Raw genomic sequence first — 21,821 nt, 5'->3', positions numbered from 1 at the left:
GAAAGATTCCCTTCCCCTTCTGCCTTTGCGTGCTGATTTTGGAGGGTGTGTAGGAACAGTCAGGGCAGGGCAGCATCTCTCATGAGTCTTTGTTCTCCCCCATACTTGCTTCTCTCCTCTTAGATATATATTGAACCTTTACTCTCAAGATCATTCACTGAATCTACTGAGACTGGGAATATGTACTTATTTCACAGTGTTGTGTTGAGGATGACCTACTGAGCACCAAATGCTTCTTTTATACTGTGTAAGACCCTACTTCTTTGAGTAGTCTCAAGGAGGACTTTGAGATTCGTAAGGGAAGCAATGTGCTGCTCACTGTGAATGAAGTTAAGAGAAGCTTGCCCTAGGATCTTGTGCTGAATAGTGAAACATCTATAAATACTAGCTACGGCTTCAGTTCAGCAAAGCAGGAAAATGTGTGTTTAACCTTAAGCACCTGAGTAATCCCATTCCCATTCAGCAAAGCACTTAATTTTAAGCATGTGTTTCATTCCCATTGTAGTTAAAGGTAATGCATCATAGACAAAGTTCACCACAGGCTTAAACGCTTTGTTGAATAGCGATGAGATTATTCACATGCACGCAGCTAAACCTGTGTTTTTATGCTTTCCTGATTTGAGGTCTAAGTGCTTAAAATACATATTTCTTGCAGGATAGCTACACTTCCACGTTGCTTTTAAGTTAAAAATGTTTATACCACATGCACAGATATCTCCATAATGTATTTCATTTAAGGAAAAAAATACTGATCCTTGATAAAAACGAAGTAAAAAATATCAGAAAAAAATTTCACTCAATAATATTGAAATTTCAATATTGCTGTTTTAATTTAATGAAAATTTTATTTCTAATAGATTGCAAGACAACAGCAGCAACTTCTGCAACAGCAGCACAAAATCAATCTACTGCAGCAGCAAATTCAGGTCAGTGTGTTTTATTGCTCTCTTCTGATTATACTTAAATTCCATTTATGGAGTTGGAAGGTTCTAAAATAAAGCAGCCACATGCTTTACTAACATGCCTGAGTAAAGGGGCCTTTTAGGAAGGTCTCTGTGCCTTCAAAAATTGTTGTTGAATGCATTTTTGTTGGACATAGATTTTCTTCAATGAGCAGAGCGTTTGTGGACAAGGGGAAATGGTTTCAAGCTAAAAGAGGAGAGATTCAGATTGGATAGAAGGAAAAGGTTTTTTTACAAAAAGGGTAGGGAAGCAATGGAACAAGTTGCCAAGAGAAGTGGTGGAAGCCCAGTTCCTGGGGGCATTCAAAGTCAGGCTGGATGGGACTCTGAGCTCCTGATCTAGCTGTAGGTGTTCCTGTTCATTGCAGGAGTGTTGAACTAGATGGCTTTTAAAAGTCCCTTCCAACTGAAATGATTCTTGTTTTTTCCAATTCAGTGAAATTGTACCTGCATGAATCTGGGAGTGCTCTGCAGGCATTCAAATACATGTACTCAGAACCTGGTTTAAATTTGTACAAATAGGTCCACTCTGAAGTATATACACAATTATGAAATGACATATAGATACGTTGTTGTGAAAGTAATGCCTCCTATTTGTTTCATGGACACTACAATGGATACAAAGATAATGTTATTTGATATATCAAATACTTAGCTACAAAACACTATTTTTCAGTTATCTGAAAACTACCACTAGCAATGCATTTTTGCTGGTAATGAACAAGAGCCTTCATGCCATGCTCATAAAAATTTTCATCAGTGGAGGTGACCTGCAGTCTCTGACACCTCTGCTGAAATGCATCACCCATGCACTGTCTGGTCTCCATAAATGTTCAGCAAGCGTTGATGTATGTCAGTGGGTGATGGTTTTTTTGTTTTTTGTTTTTTGTTTTTTTTTTTAATTTATTTTTTTTCCACATGGTGGAATTTAGTGATACAGTTTTGTTTCATCTGCACTTCCATGTTATACTCCATTTTGTCAGACTGGCCCTCTGCTGCTATCTGTCACACAGCAACAACATGTAACAGGTTATTGGCAATGAAGTTCAGCCTTGGCTACCATACTACCAATATCCACCTCTGACATTGTTGGCCAACATAATAAAATAGGAGGCATTACTTCGGGGGTTGTAGATGAGAGGCACTGTTGACATGCGATTCTGTTGCCGCTTCTGACTTTGAAATCATTTTCATGGAACTGTTTTTGGATTTCAATATTTCATTTTGGACTATGGTGTTCCCAACCATTTCCTTAAGTTTGGACTATCAGCTGATTGCCATGCTATTAGATGGCAAAACTGAAGGCTTTTTTCCCTCATAGGAAAAAAATGCGTGTAAATGCTTTTGCAAATATCATAGTGCATTTTCTGTTGGACTTTCATGAGTTTAATCAACATTTAAATGTGTTGATACCGGGACTGAGAGATACAATTGAATTTTAAAGAGTTGCATTTGTCACTGTCTATAGGAAAAGTGTATGTTCACATTAGGGCTACACCGATGGTGGAAGAGATGTTAGAATTGTGAAAGGAAGAATACCATCTTGTTCCCTAAGGGTAAACTGCAAGTCTGGCTTCAGAAAACAAAATTTGTATAAAAATCTTTGCTTAATATAAAAGCTAACATTGAAACATTGCTGAATGAGATAAACAAAATAGTTATTTGTAGGAGTTCATAATATTTAAATTCCTTTCAAAATCAGGACACAGAAAGAGGAATCATACCAGCTCATTTTTGTCCCTATTTGGAGAATGTGCCTATGTGTTACTGGGAAGTGTCCTGCTCTCTAGTAAAAAATTTAAGAGGCACTTTATGTTTCAGTTGAATCACTATCCAGTAGCTTTACTGATGCCAGGGAAATGCTGTCTTAGAATAGATTGCAGATTTGTTTTCTTGTTCACTCCCCAGTTCTCTCATACGTGGTGCTGAACCCTACAAGTTTCTTTTTTATGTTCTTTCCTAGACATGTATGCTAATAGGTGTTTTAATGATTATTTTGTTCATGCGAGCTGAATTATTTCCCTGTGATCGTTCCCTATCTTCACTTGAAAATTCTTGCCAGTGTAAGCTACTCTTCCTTAGTTCTTCAGGAGTTTGGTTTTTTTATTTATCCTTATATTTGCATGGAACAAATGATATTGATGTGGATATGGTGAGTCTAATTGATGTACTTGGGACAGAGAGGACCATTTCTTCTCCTAGATTGTTAGCTAGACTGCTTGTGCATTTCTCATTGCCTGAGGAACATCATCAACTTCAGTGTGAAACATTGTCTATGTTGGATAGGTGCCCTCTCAAAAGCTTGTTAGGCGGTTGTTTCCTGGACTAAACATCAGCTTACATAGTCCATTTGCTTGTAAGCCATGTGATTCCTCTTTGTTCATTGGTTTTTACTTAATTCTTTGGCAGGTTTGCTAGCCAGGAGTTGCTTGGAAGAGAAGTTAATTGCTAAGTCACCTTGACAATTCATAGTAGGTTATGTTGCTGTTAAATTGATTTTGAGTGTTGCAGTTGAGATCTGTAGCACTCTAAGGGCAGACTATAGGTGGGATGGAACTAAATGAGGGGGCAAGTGAGAGATGTAGCACTGGGCTGTTTCTCTTAGGCACCCTCCCTGCATCTTCTCAGGAGAGCCCAATACTGAGATGCAAGTCTTACTACTTATGCTAGGTAGAATTCATCATATCAAAAGTAGATAACGGCAGTATAGATTGTCTCCATTAATTATCCAGATTGTTTTTACAATAAGCAGAGAGAAGTAGAGTAAATAATTTCAGGATGTAATTCATCTCTTCTTAAAGTAGACATTTAAAATATGTCAGATGACAGTTTTTTTCTCCATTAACTATAAGAGATGTGGGTGCTAATGCCTATGATGTAGAGGTCTGAAGTGAGATGAGGTGAATCCTGCTCTCTATGGCTTGAGGGGAAAAAACAATTTTGTAATAAACATTTACATTCTCAGCTTATTTCTTTGGTCTTGGTAAAATTTGGGACTGTACCCTTGATAGCCTTCTTGATTTAGAAGATCTATTTGTTTAAAGATACTCTTGAGCAAGCCTTTTAAGGAAACAGCAATTACATAATAATATGGTGTGAATTTTCAAATATACTTTGTATGCAGGGAAAGACAATAGCACTATTCCATGCCCCTCTCCTTACAAAATGGAAGTAGTCCAGGTGCCAGTTCAGTCTGGGCAGAGCTGCTCAAAGTAAGTACAATGTGTTCTCCAGCATGCATAGGGCATTGCTGTGCAGTGTTATCATCACAAGACACATAGTGTACCTCTGTCATCTTATGAGGTACAATGCTAATTTTTAAACAATTTCCATGAGTAAGTGCATCTAATTCATTTAACCCTTTAAACAATTAGAAATAACTGTAAATTGAAGTTACAACATTTCCATCAACAAAATAGAAGTGGAAATCATTCTTATTAAATAGAACACCTCCTTCCCTGGATACCTATTGGGTTAATTTAATGAGCATTTTCATTATTTAGTATTTATTATTTATGATGTTTTATGCTATTTATTTAACCACTGTTAACACCTTATTTAAATTAGTTTTTTTAAGACTATTTACTTGAGCACCTTACTCCACACATGCTACACATCCAAAACCTTGTCAGCAATCCATGGGCAATGAGCCTAGCTTAGCATATGAAAACAGATTTTCTCACGTTTTCTAAGCAGAGCTTCTGATACTTTCATGGTGTACAATACGGGGAGAACAGTTTTGCATTTGCTAAAGGGACTGGGAATCTGGAATTTTCTCAGTTCAAAAATTGTTTCCTTTTCCTCCATTTGAGCATGTTTTGGGAACTTAAATGAAAAAATACAAACAAGTGCAGTGTATTGCTACTTTTCAATTCAAATTCTTCTTAGGAATGAGGATAAACTCTCTTCTACAGTGAAGTCTGTAGAGGTAGGTTGAAATCTAGTATGTCAAATTAAGATCATTCTGCAAAGCTTTTAGTGAGGATCACATTAAGAAAATACTTGAAGATAAGTCAAAGCTCTCTAGGTTGATTCAGATTCTTTAGAGATCGATTTTTATTTTTTTTTAATATTAATTCTTGAAGTAGTAGGAACAAAATGAATTGGGGGATTTAGTGGTCCATCATGAAGAGAAGACTACACTGAAAGAAAGGAAGGCTTGTGTCCATATAACAGTTTCTACCTGAAAGGACTGAGGTTACAAAATTCCTGTGAACTTGAACTCAGCACCCCATTGCCAGAATTTAACTCTTCCAGCACAAGGCTTGAAGACTGCCTCTGACTCACGGTGTCCAGCTGAGGAGGGGATTAGATCCTGCTGATGCTCGGAGCATGTAGCTCCAGGATTTCTCTATTTGTGGAGGCATTTAAGGGCTGAAATTCTGTCTTCCCTCCTTTGGTTGGCAAGCTTCATTAGGGTGAGTCCTAAATAGTGGCTGAAACTTCTAAAAGGGACGCTGGTTGTTAAACCTCTCTGAAAAAAAAATGGCAATGAGTATTACAGGGAGAGCTATTCCAAACTACTTTCATCCATTTCTCTTTGCCTTATTCCTCTCTACAGTACTATGTCCAATGCTATTGCAAATCATTTCTTTTTCTGTTTGAATCAGGTATGATTCCACAACATAGAATAGCTGGCTTCTGCTCTCATATGTATTCTGTTTTAATTTGGCTGTTGGAAATTATTTTTAATAGTATTTTTGTTTGTTTGTTTTAGTTTATACATTAATGCTGCTGTAACTTCATATTAACGTACTTGCATTGTCCATTTTAGTGAAAAAGAGCGAACATAATTGCTGTGATAGTAAACAAACAAAAGAATAGTGACATCAGAATTAGAACTATTTAAACTGTCCTTGAATAGGAATAATTTGGATCATACTTAAGAGGCTGAACCAATGAGTCTCTCTTCTTATCCATGATTAACTACTGACAAGTCAGGTACCTGGTGAGCTGAATAAGGACTATCTCTTTATGTGAAGTACATGTCTAAAGATCAGGAATAATTACATTCCACATTAGCCTTCCTGGCCTCCCTGACCTGCTTAATTAATTTTTTGCTAGGATAATAATAGTAGAAATAGATTTAAAGATATGCTTCATCATTAAGTATGTAACTGACCTCCAATTTCAAGAGCTAAACCTTTCATTTATTGCCTTTTGGACACAGGTTAAAGCTCTTTGCAGTGAGCCTGCTGAAAATGCTCAAGCTGGAATCTCGTTATTGTCATTTCAGTTATGCACTCTTAAGATTGTCTCTCTTTGTATTTAGCACTGACAAGCAAAATACAATTGCAGTGCTACTGTTTTGGCTTTAGGAAATATTCTCCCTTCACCGTTTGTTTTTTTTTTTTTATTAATTGTTTTTCATTCTCTTTTCCTTTTTTTTTTTTTTTCCTCTCTCTTCTTTTTTTTCTTGTTGTTATTGATCATGAAACCGATCCCCTTCCAGCAACCTCTGAAAAGGACCAAATAAAGCCATTGAAAGCAATTTGATACTTCTATTGGCAGGGTACGCAGATCAGATACTCCCTTGAAAGAGAACGAGAGTTATAAACAAAGCTTAGAAGTCTAGGAATAGCCCCCAGCTTCAGCAAACCCTTAAAATATTTTGTAATTGTATCTTCAATCATGAATTAGCCAGGAAAAACAGACCTTTTTTGCCTTTATATTTCACTGCTGTATGCTGTTTTTAATTGCCCACAGGCACACTGTTGTGATCTTCTTTGGAAGTTTAAAACCAGGATAAAAATGCAAATCTAATTATTTCTTTTATCTAATCTAATTAACTTTTAAAAGTAATGATAGATGCTCTATAGCCTGCATCAAACATTTTAATAATGATGTTTCTGGATTAAAGAATAAGTAAAACTACTGCAATTTATAAGCAGTCAAGATTATGCTAGTTGAAAATGTGAATTATTGTGGTGACTTTAATAAACTATAGCAGTAGCTTATTAATTTTTTTGTAGAAGAGATACATTTTCTACAAATTCCAGGTTGGTTCCCAGTTCTCACTGGTATATTTTTTCTTTGTTGATTTTTTTTTTTTTTTTTAATTTTTTATTTTTAGCAGTTCAGTGTCAAAAAATCTATGTGTACATCCCTTCTGGAAAGAAATTGTTTGCATGGAAGAGAGAAATTGTGATTAGGTGCCTGAAACTTGTAGCTGACTGCTAAATCGGTGGTTGAGATCCACGGGGCTCTTCTGTAGGCGTGGCATCATGGCTTCTGTCCAACTCAGAACTTGCTCAGCAAAACTGATGCAAGGACAAAAGACTAATATGCTCCACATCAAAGTCAAATGTTTCATATTTTATGAATTATTACACGGTCATTTATTAATGAGTTCTAAAGTCCTTGTTTGATAATTACCTAAGGAAACGCTCTGTTACAGCTTTTTTCACCAAAAGCCATCTCCTTGGCTGTCTGTCTTGGGATTTCCGCTGTTGGTAGGGTGTTAGCAGCAGCAATGTATGATCCTTACACTCTTTCAGCAGCCCACACTTTAATAGATACACCCAACAGTGCTCCCTATCCTTTATCCAGCCTCAAACTACTACAATACTACAAATGCTTTAGCATGACAGCATAGTCGTAGCTTAAGCAAAATGACACATTAGTTAAGGCTTCATCCTCTCTTGATGATTCTGGTCTCACATCTTGGTTCTTCATTTGTAAGGCTTCTGCTAACTGCTGTTGGAAACAAGTATTATTCTGGAAAAGCAGAATATAATTCTGGATTCCACTCCTGACACAATCCCTTAAACTGTTTGCAGTCTTGAAGTGGTAGGGATTTTTTTAATCGTTATATTTACCACGGCCTTCTAACTGGTAGAAAACGAGACAGCTATCTTAATTCACTATATGTGTTGTTTTTTTTTAATAGCTTTATTTCGCCTACTCGAGTCTAAACAAATTGTATTTAATGCAAAAATTAAGCCTTGTGTATCTCTTTCATATGACTTCTCTAATTATAGAGCAGTAAATGGTAGAATAGCATATGTTAGCAACATGAGCAGCAGTCTATGAAATGAGCTACAAGTTAATAAAACGATCTTGTGGTGGTGTTGGCCAAATGTTAGCACACATGTTTCGGAAAGTGATATTTCAACAGACTTGAAGAATAGAACTTTGGCACACGGGTGCTGAACATGATCTGATGTGTGGAAATTAGTTAAACCAAAGTAAATGTCATTGTTCCTCATGTTGGTGCAGAAAATGATAGTATCTGTCCTCCTACTTTCCCTCTCCCACATCTATTTTAAAGTTGGAAATGTAGGCACAGGCATCTATTCTCCCCAGTTCAAGTACTGTTGCTGCTTCTGGGTGTGTTGCGTTGCAATCTTGCCAGTGGCTTAAGGGCTTGTTTTCAGCTGTGCCTATGCCAAAGCCAGGGCCACAGTCTCACTGATTTTACTGGGCCCAAACACTCGTTCTGTCACCTGTGCTTACAGGTTTGAACTGTGATAATTATGGGTAGATTATAGTCAGCTTTCGGATAACAGAAGATCAAGCAAATATTTGCTAACCACCTGTACTGCTGCCCAGGGCTCACTCTTAGCTGCTGGTCAGCCCATTCCAACCAAGCAAAATGCTCTGGCAGCCTCAGTGCTCTCAGATCCATACAATCTTGTTTAGCTCCCAAAAAGCTTGGCAGAGATTGTTCTTTCAAACCCTTCTGGTGCTATTCCTCTAATAGTATAGGTCAGCATCACCCCCACTGTCATTCAGTATTATGCAGTAACTACAATATTGCAATATTTGGAAAAGTGCAGTTATAATGCAATATTAGCTCCAGCAGAGAAAACCAGTTTCCTTCCTAAGTGACATGTACACAAACTAAAATGGGTAATGGGGAGCAGAAACAGAGCCAACTGGCTGCCTACCAATGGGGCTGACCCTGTGAAGTCTTATTTGCTTGAGTAATACTTCCCTAGCCAGTATTTGATGACTTGTATCTAAGTGTTACTCGCGTAAGCAGGCTTTGAGGAATTGGGCATTTCACATGGAGAAGGACTTAGAATATTAATATTGTGGTCAGGATATCAAAGATATAAATGAAGCAGGATTTTTAAGGGGTGTAATTTGTTTTTCTAGTTGAATGTGTAGTTGGAAAAAACAGACAACCTTTTGGGCACAGAAGACATTTTCAGGTCTTAATGTCTGCGTTACATCAAAACATATCCCAGGACTGACACAGGAACTGCCAAATATGTTGGTCTTTCCTATCTAATTAGTTACATTTTCAGTGATTATTTCTGTGATTGATAAGCACGTGATGGCCAAGAGGAAAAAAAAAAAAAAAAGGATTTCCATGACTTTTTTTTTAACTGACACATTCATCAGGAGATAGTGAATAAAGAAAATGGTTAATAGATGTTAGTATTGAAATGACTTGATTTATGGAGATATTCAGGTATACAGGCAAGACTGGAATGTGATGATATCAGAGGTCAAAATTTCTGTCTGCCAAAACAGGTATTTAGACTAAAATGATGAAGTACAGCCCCACATAAAAAGGCCAAAAGCATTTAGAAAAATAAATTGCGAAGTACTTTTGAAAATCTCACAGTAAAATCTTAAATTTACCAGATGGGCTAAACCCTGACCTAAAGGATCAAAATTGTTTTTCAGTTGTTACCCTTAGCAGTGTATAAAAACAATTAGAAAATGTAATGATTTTGTTCAGTAATTGTGGGAATTCTCAAGATTTCAGAAGTATTATTGAATCAATTTGAGCATGAAAGCTTATTTAAAATATATTTGATGTCAGCAAGTAAGAAGTAAATGCACTGCTCTCAGAATGCTTCAGGAAGTATGAAACAAGAAGATAGTAACATTACATGCAAACAAATAAGTAAACCAGGCGCTATTTAACATTTACTATACATTTGATGGCATATATTCAGAAGTAAATTAATATTTCTAATACTCTTGGCCCTTAAGCAACCAGTTAATCCAGACACTTGCAAAAATAACAAAGCATAGTTTTCCATGCCCTGGCCAGGTATTTTGTCTCTAATTTTAAACTCATCGTCAAAGTAAGGAAAAGCTGATTAAAGATTGCAGTTTACACCATATCTCTTTTTTAATAGAGCCTCTCCTCCCAGATAATTAGATAATATAGTGGGTTATGTTATATGCAAGATTTTTAGTTGTTTGAAAGCATGAGTCTTTTATATAAACCTAATACATATCATCTTCAGCAAGTTGGGCATTTGCACAGCTTGGGTAAATTACGTCTGTATTGAGAAACTAAGAAGCTACACAGTGTGCGTTCCATACTTGAGAGATGGGAAATAAAAATTGATATACTGTGCGACACATGATATAACACAGTGAAATATCTTTTAAATTCCAGAGGGATGCACTGAGATCACCACACTTAATTCACATGCACTAACTCCTACAGAATGTTATTAATTTTAAATTGAAGTTTGTAATCATAAAATAAAAAGAAAATAAATGAGGTAAACAGCATACAATAGTGTATTATGAAATGCTGAATTAATCTTATTTACTCACCTAAAGTGACAGAATATAAGAAAACATTAAAATCGCAACATCAAATAAATAAAGCAAAGAAATTGATGGTGGTGAAATCCATCTTGAGACCTATCGCTGCCCCACAGTAAGAAAGAGGACTTCTGGGCTAGGGAACTTTATTTTAAAGTAATGTATTAGTGATTTTTATTCTGTAAACTGGAGAGGAGGAGGAACATATAGTTATTTTGCAATCTACATCAGTAGTGGGAAGGTGAGCCCTAAGTGTACCTACAGATAGCAAAATAAAGCTGATAATGCAATATATACCTAATTGACTATGCACAGACTGGTACTCCTTATCTGAAAAAGTAAGTTATATTATGTAAATAAGGAAAAAACCTTTATTAGAGGAGGCACTTGTTTTTTGCTGTGACGAGGAATGATTTGTATAGTAGAATTCTACTGTCACTGTTCTGGCTTTGCCTTTTCCATCTCATTGAATTTTATTGGTTGCATATTTTCAGAATACTCATCTCCTCTGTAACTGCATATCTGAGTTTCATAAGCTCAAGTGTATTATCCTCACAACACTCTTTTTAGGCAGAATAAAAAGCCCATAGATATTTGGGGTATCTAATTTTAGATATGTAATTTGGATGACTGAATTAGGATTTTAGACTCCATAATAAAGCAGTCCAGGTGCTTTGAATTACCTTCTGTTGATTAGACAGGGAGGGTAGGTTCCTAATTTAGGTATCTAAGTTAAATCTCCTGATTGACTTGCTCCAGATCTTATAAAAAAATTAACAGTCCTGAAATCTGTGTTTTCAGAATTCATAGGGTGGATCTCTAATGTCTCAATCATCCTTTCTCTCATGATTTTCTGTTAAATTAGCTCTTGCCTTCATTTATTCTGATGGAGTTGGTTGTTTTTTTTTTGCCAGAGCAAATCCGCTTCAGCCTGCCAGAGAAATATTTGTTCGTTCCTTTCACCCACTCTATTGCTTCAAACAAAAAGTATTTCAGCTAGTTTGAATCTCTTGTGGTCGTGATGCAGACTGTTGTCATATACAAAGAGCCAAGTGGAGAGACTCACTCAATGAAGCAGCCTACTGCTTCCCAAATCCATGCATTTTCTTTGTAGATATACGCTCTGTAGGGTATTCAAGAAACTTACTTGAAACAGCTGTTAAATAATGCTTTTTAGTTAATCAAAATGGCTGCTTCTAAATGGAGATCTTCACTGCTGCATTTTAGGCCAGAATATACTTTTATAGGCAAGTTATAAACCTCTGAAAAAGGAGGCTCATAATGGAAAGGTTGACACAACATTAATTTTAGTGTTGTAAACGCAATGGTATAATTTTGGAAAAAAAGCCTTTATAGCTCTGCTAAGATATTAATTGCAGGAAATTACAGCATATCCTATTAAAGTATTATGTCAGTGGCATACATAGCATATAACACCTTTGCATATTCTCCCTTGTTTTCACGGCGTTTTGCATTTTGATCTGTAAAGAGTAGGTGGATAAAGTGGCTCAAAGTTTCTGATCATTATTGCTGAAGGGGAAAAATCAGCCTGGATCATTATCCATGTTCTTTATGGCTGTTCTAGAAACAAATATCCTGTTACTCAGGTAAATTCAGTAGGAGTACTGCTGAAGTGAAAGTTTTACATTTATTTTGTGACTTTTGGACCAAAGATTTGAATTTGGACCTGATCCTTGTTCACAAGTTTGCTTTAGTTAGATTCTTTCCAGAATTACAACAGCCTTTGTGGCCAATTTATTTGTATGCATAAGGGCTTACTTTTAATTACCTTATGCTTACAGAATCATTCCTGACTGTTACTACATGGCAGACCCGGTTTCTTACCTTTCTAATTTCTCTTCATTCAAGTTATTTAGTAATTCATTTTGTGTATAAATGATGGAGGAGAAACTGTAGATCCCTACATCTAAGTTAAATGAAGTGCATTCACTTGCACTATTTTTTTTTTTAATATTTCAAAGCCATAGGTTATTTATTGTTTATTGCATTTATTATTTTTGCTACTGTTAAGATTATAGGGGCATAATATAACAGTATAATGTTACAGAAATTTGTACTTCTGTGGTACTTTTTTGTTAATTTCTTGGTGTTAGCATGAGCTGAATTAAAGCATTTGGGTGCAGCCTAAGGTTGGGTATGAATTCACTGTGGATGAACTGCTGTTACAGCAGCTTCTTTTGGCTGTCAGACCTTTCAGGACAAGGGCTGCATCTTAAATTTGTAAAACTCCTCACATAGACATTCCAGTAAAAAATATCAATAATAACAATACAGATTTTCTTGTTTAAATGTGAGTGAGGCCTAGAGTCTTAATATTTTATTTCTTTTCCCTTTTGAAGTCAGTGGAGCTTACATAATAGTTTTATACAAAAAAACACACACACCCAAAAACATCAGGACTGTTGTATAGCAGATAAATACCTAACAAAGTGGGAGAAAAGACCATCTCTGAAACCCCACTGATACATTGGTTCATTGGACCGTTGATGTTTCCCATTAATTGTAAGACTTTAACATATAGCCACTGACTATATCTGGTTTTACTTATCAAATCCAGAACTGCTTTTTCTCTGCCTGCTGAGCAGGGAAAACTCCATGCTTTACCAGTTTCTTTTTACTTGGGGCTCCCAGTATCATCAGGATTAAAGCTGTCAGCTCTCTTTATTTTGCGGTTTTAAATACAAAGTGAAATACTGTTGCCTGAAAAATGGCATGCTTTCAATGTATAAGTTAAAAATTGCTGAGTGGACAAAACAAAAAGGATCCCTGTTAATAGCAGGCATTGAAATACTGCTTTCACCATTTTGGGGAAAGAAGATAGAGCTCTGCACTTTAATTTGTTTTTATTCTACACCACTAACTTGTCTTCATTGGCTTAATCCTACACTCAAGTATAAGGGAAAACTCGTGCTTAAGTTAGTGAGAGTTTTGCTTCATTGAATGCAGTGCAGGGTGCCATTTCCTCAGCTGGTGTTGTTCATTTTCTCTCCACTTATGTCAGTCTAATACTGGAAGTACAGAATTAGGCCCGCTTTTTAAAAACAAAAAGAGCTCACGTGGAAATGACAGCATTTCATTTTGCTTTTTTTATTCGCTGTAAAATATTCCTCTGCTGTGTTTGTGCATTTATATTTGGGGATAATTGTGCCTATCCGCTCTAGAATGCTCAGAGGTAGCTGATAGGTTCTATAGGAATATTTTTGTCTTGTAGGCTGTTTACTTTGGTTATCGCTTTTTGCTATTAATACTTTTTAATCATCAGAGTGCTTTTTCTTTTTTTGTTTTAGTTTTATCCAGAATAGTATAGATGCATCTTTATGATAAAATTTTATAATGGACAAAACCAAAATGATTTCCTCGCTAGATTTCCCTGTTTGGTTTGTCTTAATTGAGAAAAGACTTTCAAGGCAAGCTACACATCTGTCATTTTATTCGCCCTGTTGTTTTACTGTCAGTTGAAATATACGTACATTTCGGATGTAACTTTAGGAGGAACTGAATATACTAGTAATTTATACAATAGACGCTGATGATTATTGACCATTAAAATGTAATAAAACATTTCCTGTGTGAAATAGATGTAGCATCAAACGTCTTTATTTCTGACAGTAAATGTTTCAGGTTTACTACAGAGGCATTAATGTTATTATATAAATGTAAAAATCTGGCTACACTCTAGCACAGGGTCACCTCTTATAAAACAAATGGCATTGTAAGCAAGACAAAAAATACTTTGAAGAAAGTCTCAGGCTCATACGTATATTAACCAGAGCAGATGAAATGATTTATTGGGTTTTATACACAATCTGTAAAGGGTAAGCATTGCTAACAGAATGAGTGGCAGCCTCAGGGAGCTGAGTAGCCCCCAGGGACCAGCCTTTGTTCCTCTGGACTTGACAGGCATGTGTCCCTGTTAAATGAGGGCTTAATTTCTCTCATATGTGCACAATTTCCAAGCTCAACAAAGGCAGCCAGGACTGGAGCTATTTAAAAGAGCCAGCTCAGGAGGAAGCATTTCTGGAGAAAAGGGATGCTAAGGGGCTAATTACTCACCGTAGTTCAGTAACTGATATATATATATATACATTTTTTTTTCCCCTAAGCAAGTTTTATTAACACAAAACTGCCACTTTCATTTTGCATAAACATACACTAAAATTACAGGAGTGTTATTTCTCTTTGAAAAATAGCCATTTAAAGAGGTCTCTCTGACCAAAAATAAAGCAAGAAGTGTGTTCATTTTATCTCAGTCCTGCAATGAAAACTATCACCTCTTAAGTCAGGGAATAATTTCCTCCAAAAGGTACAGAGAAATTTCTTCTCTAACATCTTCCTTTTCTTTCTTGATCTCTGTCTCGTGTATTGTAGTAGGAATCCTCATTTCTTACGGCATTCAAGTAAATATGTTAATTAAAATTGTCCAGATAAATGGTTCAGCAAACATAAAGCTTATTCATATTTATTTAATTACATGTCTAGAGTGGTAAGCTTTTTATAATTCTCTTGCTACATATTTAAATATGTGTTTAGACCCAGTAGACCTTTCTGGTACCTTTGAAATAGTGTAATGACACTACTCTGTACAAGAAGCGGGACTTTTCCCTCTCATTTTCTAATGTTTTTGGCTCACCCTTCAGTTACTTGCCGATGCCATGTTCTGTGGAGAACAGGGCAGCAGTTTGATAGTGATGCACTATTTTTTAAAGCATGGAATACAGTTACTTTCTCTGGCCATGTTGCCAAGTCTGCTGTTACCTTGAAAGAAGGATGAGCCACTCTAGTGCAGGAGGTTTGAAAATCTTGTGGTCACCATTAGTAAAGCAGCTCATCAAGAAATACTATATGGTTTCAGGCTTGTTTCCTATTCTGAATCAAACTTCCTTCTGAAGCAGACAACACATTTGGTTCTTCTCTGTCAGAACACTCTGACCCTCTCAATATCAGAACACCCCATCTGCCTCGCTCCAATTTATAGGAGGGAGATGAGGTTCTTTTAATATCTGTATATCCGGTGTGAGATTAAGAAACAACGGTTCATATGTTGGTCCGAGCAGTTTATTACAAATCCTAATCAGGGAGACGGGGAAGGGAAGGAGGGCGATAGAAAAGATAGGAAAGAATTGCGAGAAGCGGGGATAGTTGCCACCAGGATCCAGCAGCGGTCCCGTCCCACGGCGTTTGAAGGTCCCAGGCAGACGCAGCGGGGGGCGGGGCGCAGCAGCGGAGGCAGTCGCGGAGCCAATCCTTGAGAAAGCAGCCGCGCTCAGGCAGCAGGCCCAGAAGAGTTCGTCAGCGTGCACGTGTCACCTCACGAGCAATGTGATCGTCAGGAATCCTTCATCTGCTTCATGAATCTGTTGCCAGAAACCCTCTGTTCATGGTTTTCGATTCCCCTTTTATCCTCCTTGTTCTCCTGCCTACTTGACAAGGATGGGCCTTGAGCAAGAGTCATTGAGTGCTCCCTGCGATGGCCATCATCCTGAGATAGACCCACACAAAGGAGCACTTCACAGCTATTTAGCTGCAGCTCTCTCGCTCTCATTGCCCCTGGCCTTGTCCTTCTGCGTCCCCCAGACAAAGGATTTCACAACCTTTGCCCAGGACTTGCCTGGACTTGTACAAGTCCATCTGTGTCCCCAGCAAGCTTTGAGACACAGACACTAACGGAATAGTATCTTACACCATGCCAGCCCCTCTTGCCTAAAATGCTCTCCCAGAGCTCAGTGGGGCCTGCTCCTCTGCGGGGCTGTGCGCACCTCAGCGTGGCGGCAGAGATGGCTTTCAGGTACGAGGCCTCAGAGCTCATAGGTGTGCTCAGGGCTTGGTGAAGGCACACTTGTGAAAACAGAGACAACAGCTGCAGTGACCTCACTAGAAAATATTTGCTTGTTGAATCAAGAAGAGCCTTTCAGTATGAAGGAGATAACATTCAGAAAGAAAGTTCAGAAGCTGGAGCTTCTAATGAGGTGCTGCTTCCAAATGAGGTAAATGAAGGAAAGCCTTTATTTTTCCCTTGCATGATTTCTTTGCCAAGTAATTTTTTAAGTTTTTTTTTTTAATGATAGCCTTATTTAAATTCTTTACATCAAGTGGAACATTTTTAGAACTAAACATATTTCCAATATAGTGATTATAATCCTTAGAGTTGATTTGGAAATTTCAGATAAAGGACATAATCTCTCTAACTTGCATTGAAAACAAAAATTGTAACTCAATGAATATTAGAGAAGTGAGTTTTTTTTTTCCTGCCCATTTCAGTTTTCTCACCTATTACATAATCTCAGCAGCGTAAATAGACATCCTGAGAGAATTAATGTAAGAAGTCATCAGGATTTCAACTCTGAGCTCCACTGTAAATGGAGAAAGACAGTGAATATGCAAAGTACAGGTTGCAGAATGCTAAGAATGAAGCTAGTTGTAAACCTTTAAATGTTTGAAATAATCCCTATGTAGGCAGTGCTCTAGCAGCATGAAGAATGAGAAATTTCAGAGATATTAGTTTAAACATAAAACATTCATTATCTATTTCTGAGAAAAGGATGGACAATGGATTGTTGGAATGGTATGTAGGACTTGCAGTTTACCTGCTCTTTCCTTTGAAAGCTTTGTTTCATGCTGAAAAAGGGGATGATAGTAATAGGGAGGAGTGGAAGGCTTCATTAGAATTTAAGAGATTTGTTTAGGGTATTTTTTAGTCATTGTTTAGTCAATAAACTTATTCATGTTCGCTAAATAAAGTATTTGTCACTCCCATATACAAGAAGGGGAGCAGGGAGGACCCGGGGAACTACAGGCCGGTGAGTCTCACCTCTGTGCCTGGGAAGATCATGGAACAGATCCTCCTGGACAACATGCTCGATCACATAAAGAATGAGCATGTGATCTGAGACAGCCAGCATGGCTTCACCAAAGGAAGGTCATGCCTAACTAATCTTGTGGCCTTCTATGATGGAGTGACGGCATTGGTGGACGAAGGGAAGGCGACCAACGTCATTTACCTGGACCTGAGCAAGGCCTTTGACATGGTCCCCCACCACATCCTCATCTCCAAATTGGAGGGAAGTGGATTTGATGGGTGGACGACCCGATGGATAAGCAATTGGTTGAAAGGCCGCAGACAGAGGGTGGTGGTCAATGGCTCTGTGTCCAGGTGGAGGCCGGTAACAAGTGGTGTCCCCCAAGGGTCTGTCTTGGGATCGGTGCTCTTTAACATCTTTATTAATGACATCGATGAGGGAATTGAGTGCACCCTCAGCAAGTTTGCTGACGACACCAAGCTGAGTGGTGCGGTTGATACGGTGGAAGGAAGGGATGCCATTCAGAGGGACCTCGACAGGCTGGAGGGCTGGGCTCGGGTGAACCTAATGAGGTTCAACACGGCAAAGTGCAAGGTTTTGCATTTGGGCCGGAAGAACCCCAGGCACCCGTACAGGCTGGGAGGAGTGGTCCTTGAGAGCAGCTCGGCAGAGAAGGACCTGGGGGTCCTGATGGACGAGAGACTGAACATGAGCCAGCAGTGCGCTCTGGCAGCTCGAAAGGCAAATGGGATCCTGGGCTCCATCAGGAGAGGGGTGGTCAGCAGGGACAGGGAGGTGATTGTCCCTCTCTACTCGGCTCTTGTGAGGCCCCATCTGGAGTACTGTGTCCAGGTGTGGAGCCCTCAGTACAAGAAAGACATTGAGATTTTGGAAAGGGTCCAGAGGAGGGCGACTAAGATGATCAGGGGGCTGGAGCACCTCCCCTATGAGGACAGGCTGAGGGAGTTGGGCTTGTTCAGCCTGGAGAAGAGAAGGCTGCGGGGTGACCTCATTGCAGCCTATCAATACCTGAAGGGAACCTACACCCAGGAGGGGAGTAAACTCTTCAAAAGGGCTGACAACAGCAGGACTAGGGGAAATGGATCGAAGTTGAAGGAGGGAAGATTTAGGTTGGATGTTAGGGGGAAGTTCTATACAAGGAGAGTGGTTAGGCCCTGGAACGGGCTGCCCAGGGAGGTTGTGGATGCCCCGTCCTTGGACGTGTTCAAGGCCAGGTTGGACGGGGTCCTGGGCAACCTGATCTGAATGTGTGTGTTTGGTGGCCCTGCTAGGCAGGGGGGTTGGAACTACATGATCCTTGAGGTCCCTTCCAACCCGGGTGATTCTGTGATTCTGTGAATTGTGATAGAAGTTGCAAACCTGACTCTTATCCTTTTTATGTCTGTGCAAATCCAAAATAACTCCACAGAATAGAGGCAGTATATCTGCCTCCATCTTGGTAACAGATTTACAGCTGTCACGGCTCAGAATCACCCATTTATTTCCTTTCTCCCTAGAGATGACAAAATACATAACACTTGATGAACTGCAGCTTCCAGGGACATCTAGACATTAATGCTACAAAGGCCTGTATTGCAGGTTGAAATCTTGCCTGGATTAAAATTCTGCTTTGGATAAAGTTAAGGAACTACATGTATGCAGGGGCACTTGGTGCTGATATAAGGCTGAGGGAAAATAATTTAACTTGAATTCCATGCAGATTTTGGCTAAGCTTCTCTCTGAAGAATTGTTTCCATTCCTTGGTGGAGGGGTTCCTTAATAACAAACTTTCTTTCCATCTGATTAAGAGAAAGCACCTCCTAATCAGAAAGGAAGGTCCCACACAGATTACCTTCTTGTCATGCGATGACAGGACCCAGATGTCACTGAGGATTTGTGAAGAGCTGTAGAGAGTATTAGAGCTATGGCTCCTTAAGACTTGACATTTGTTAAGTTTTGTGGGTTTTGTTTTGATATATATTTTTTAAGAGCAAAAAAAAACCCTAAACAAAAAAAAAACCAAAAGAAAAAACCAACAACTTACAATAGAAGAAAAAGGTAACTATTACCTTATTATTAGCTTTCTGTTTCCAGCTCAAAATAATATTTTATTCTTTTGCTGCACTGTTAGTTTACCAATATGGAATGTTAATCGTGTAAAGGTAGCGTTTCAGGATCTACTGAAAAAAAAAAAAGGAATAATAAAAATTCCTTCTCACATTCTTGATACCTGACTGTTTTTACTCAGTGCTGCACTGCTCCTCCCATCTTGTTCTGTATTTACAAGTAGTATTCTGTCTTTTGTGCAAGTTTTATTACTATATTGCAGCTTGCCTCAATCAAGAGGTAGTAATGAATGCAAATTTCAGTCAGCTTGCCTATTTTTTCAGTGTTTTACATAGCATTTTGTTTAAAAAAACCAACAAAACAAAACAAAAAAAACCAACAAAACAAAACCACACATTTTTTTTTACCCTGATTTCCTAAGAAAGGAACTTACAAACTGTGCTGCCAATCTGCCTAGCACAATTCAACTTGAATAAATTTGAGACGCATTAAGTAATTGTGATCAAGCTTGAGATGGTTGAAAAATCCTAAAAAGTATTGCATTCAGTTAAGCCCCAGGAAAATTAGTGGCTCTGGTAAACACTTTCGGGTTGTCCTGGAAGGAAAGGTTTGAGTCTAAGCTTTCTCCATATCTGAATATGAAGAATGTTCTTGAAAAAGTGATGTTAAAATGCCCTAAATTCAGGAAAAGGTTTGATTAGAGCTTATACTTCAATAGGTATAAAAGGAGCAAAAATCTGAGTTTGTATCTCTTGCAGAGCCAGACAAACAAATATTTGTAAGTTTTGTTGCGTACAAAACTACTTGTTCTGCATATAAAAACACTTCTCTTAGAAAAGGAGCTTTGGGTACAGATCAGAATACTTTCTTTGTTTCTTGCAGAGGGTCTGTGCATCTCAGGGAAAAGGGAGTGGGAAAGATTTTATTTCTGGTGAAATGTACCCTACATGTTCTCTGCAGACCTACCAGCTGGAATGTTGTCTGAAGTTTCAGAGAACGTGCTTTGATTATACAGCACTATTTGAAGGAATATCTTACAGGAGATTTTACTCTAAAAAACAAAACAGAACACCAGTCTGTCATCTGCTGTAGTTCTCAGGTTCTTCCCTTTGTTATGTTTGCTATGTCGAGGCTTAGTTAAATTTTTTTCCATTTCACCCACAAGAAGTTTTGTGGATGCTTTGTAAACTTCTGGTGGCGAGACTATGAATTTTTTTTTACAGTAGTAATACATAGATTAAATTTAGGGAACCCACTAAAACAGTTGAGGTTTAGATACTCGGAGACTTTATTTTGGAAATTATTTTCATCTCATTTATCCCTTTTTGTATCATTCTGGGAGCAAGAATTCTAACCAGCAACAGAAGTACTTTTATTTAATTAGAATAGCACTAAAATTAAACTAAAAAGAGTTTGGGAGAGATCTATGGTCTCTACATTTAATCTGTGAATTTTTAATTTTTTTTTTCAGTAATTCACAGCTAGAAATAATTAGCCTTAAAATATACCTTAAATGTAAAATATACCTTAAAATATAGATATTTCTATCTGTCTTAGGAAGGAGGTATAGTCTGTGTCTGAACAAAGTCTGGCACTGTAAAGTACTTCACTATTAATTTTTTTCTCCTGACAGTTTCTACTTTTTTCCATGTGTTCATTGATAGGTTTATGGTCAGTCCTGTTTCTAATGTAAAAGGCTTCCTAGTTGTATAACCACATCAGTTCAGTTCCTCATAATGACTCACCTGCATTCAATGATCTTGCTACTGGGGAAGCTGGATAAACTTCCTAACCAGAAGTGCTTGAAAAGTGCAGGGTAGTTAAGGAATGATACAGGGATCCATCTGTTCTCTTCTTTGTGTGATAATTAAAAGAACATAATGTAAATAAAGGATTTTAGAAACTGCATTCCTTAGAAGAAGCCACTTACATACTCCTCTTTGACCAGAGTTCTGGCTGTCTCTTGTTGCCTGAGTTTGTTTTCCTGTTTCAGGATGTATACTCCATCTGTGCTCTGACTGCAGGAAAAGGTGCCTACATTGCAAGTGTGTCTCACAGCCTGATGGTCTGTCTAAATCCCAGGGGAAACGCATTGTTGTGTACATGACCTCCATCCAACTTGGTTCCTTGGGCCCTCTGGGAAGGAAAACTGAAATGTCGGAGGAACTATCAGATCCTGGTTTCCTCCAGATACACAGTCCAGGCTTAGTTTGGATGAAAACTCAATTCAGGAATGTGTAGGAATCGTGTAAGCATAGGTACAATCTTACAGAGGTACAACAGGGCATTTTAAGCCTTACGTTTAAACGATGCTTGACTTAAAGTAGTGTATTACTCTTTTATCCATCACCCACTCATTTGTCACGTCTTACATTTTCTGCAGGTTCTAGGCTGATACTCCACAAATCAATGCCATCTTTGATATGACAGGGAACACTATAATTCTTGAAATTTT

The 21,821-nt window shown here is 38.0% G+C and overlaps 1 protein-coding gene across 9 annotated transcripts in view; it reads left to right on the top strand.

Moving 5' to 3' along the window:
- The window catches only part of SOX6 (SRY-box transcription factor 6), a 366,018-nt gene that overhangs the window by 221,865 nt on the left and 122,332 nt on the right, over positions 1–21,821 (top strand). For all 9 annotated transcript variants that reach the window (XM_042813506.1, XM_042813507.1, XM_042813505.1 and 6 more), the window contains one exon: positions 858–926. In XM_042813506.1, coding sequence (XP_042669440.1) covers positions 858–926 — 69 coding nt within the window. The remainder of the gene's footprint in view (positions 1–857; positions 927–21,821) is intronic.

The sequence above is a fragment of the Centrocercus urophasianus genome, unplaced genomic scaffold (genome assembly GCF_019232065.1).
Source record: "Centrocercus urophasianus isolate 14NV4802_14NV808 unplaced genomic scaffold, USGS_Curo_1.0 seq_14, whole genome shotgun sequence".
NCBI classification, from domain to species: domain Eukaryota; kingdom Metazoa; phylum Chordata; class Aves; order Galliformes; family Phasianidae; genus Centrocercus; species Centrocercus urophasianus.
The sequence above is the reverse complement of the archived record's forward strand: the minus strand, read 5'-3'. Positions and strand labels throughout refer to the sequence as shown.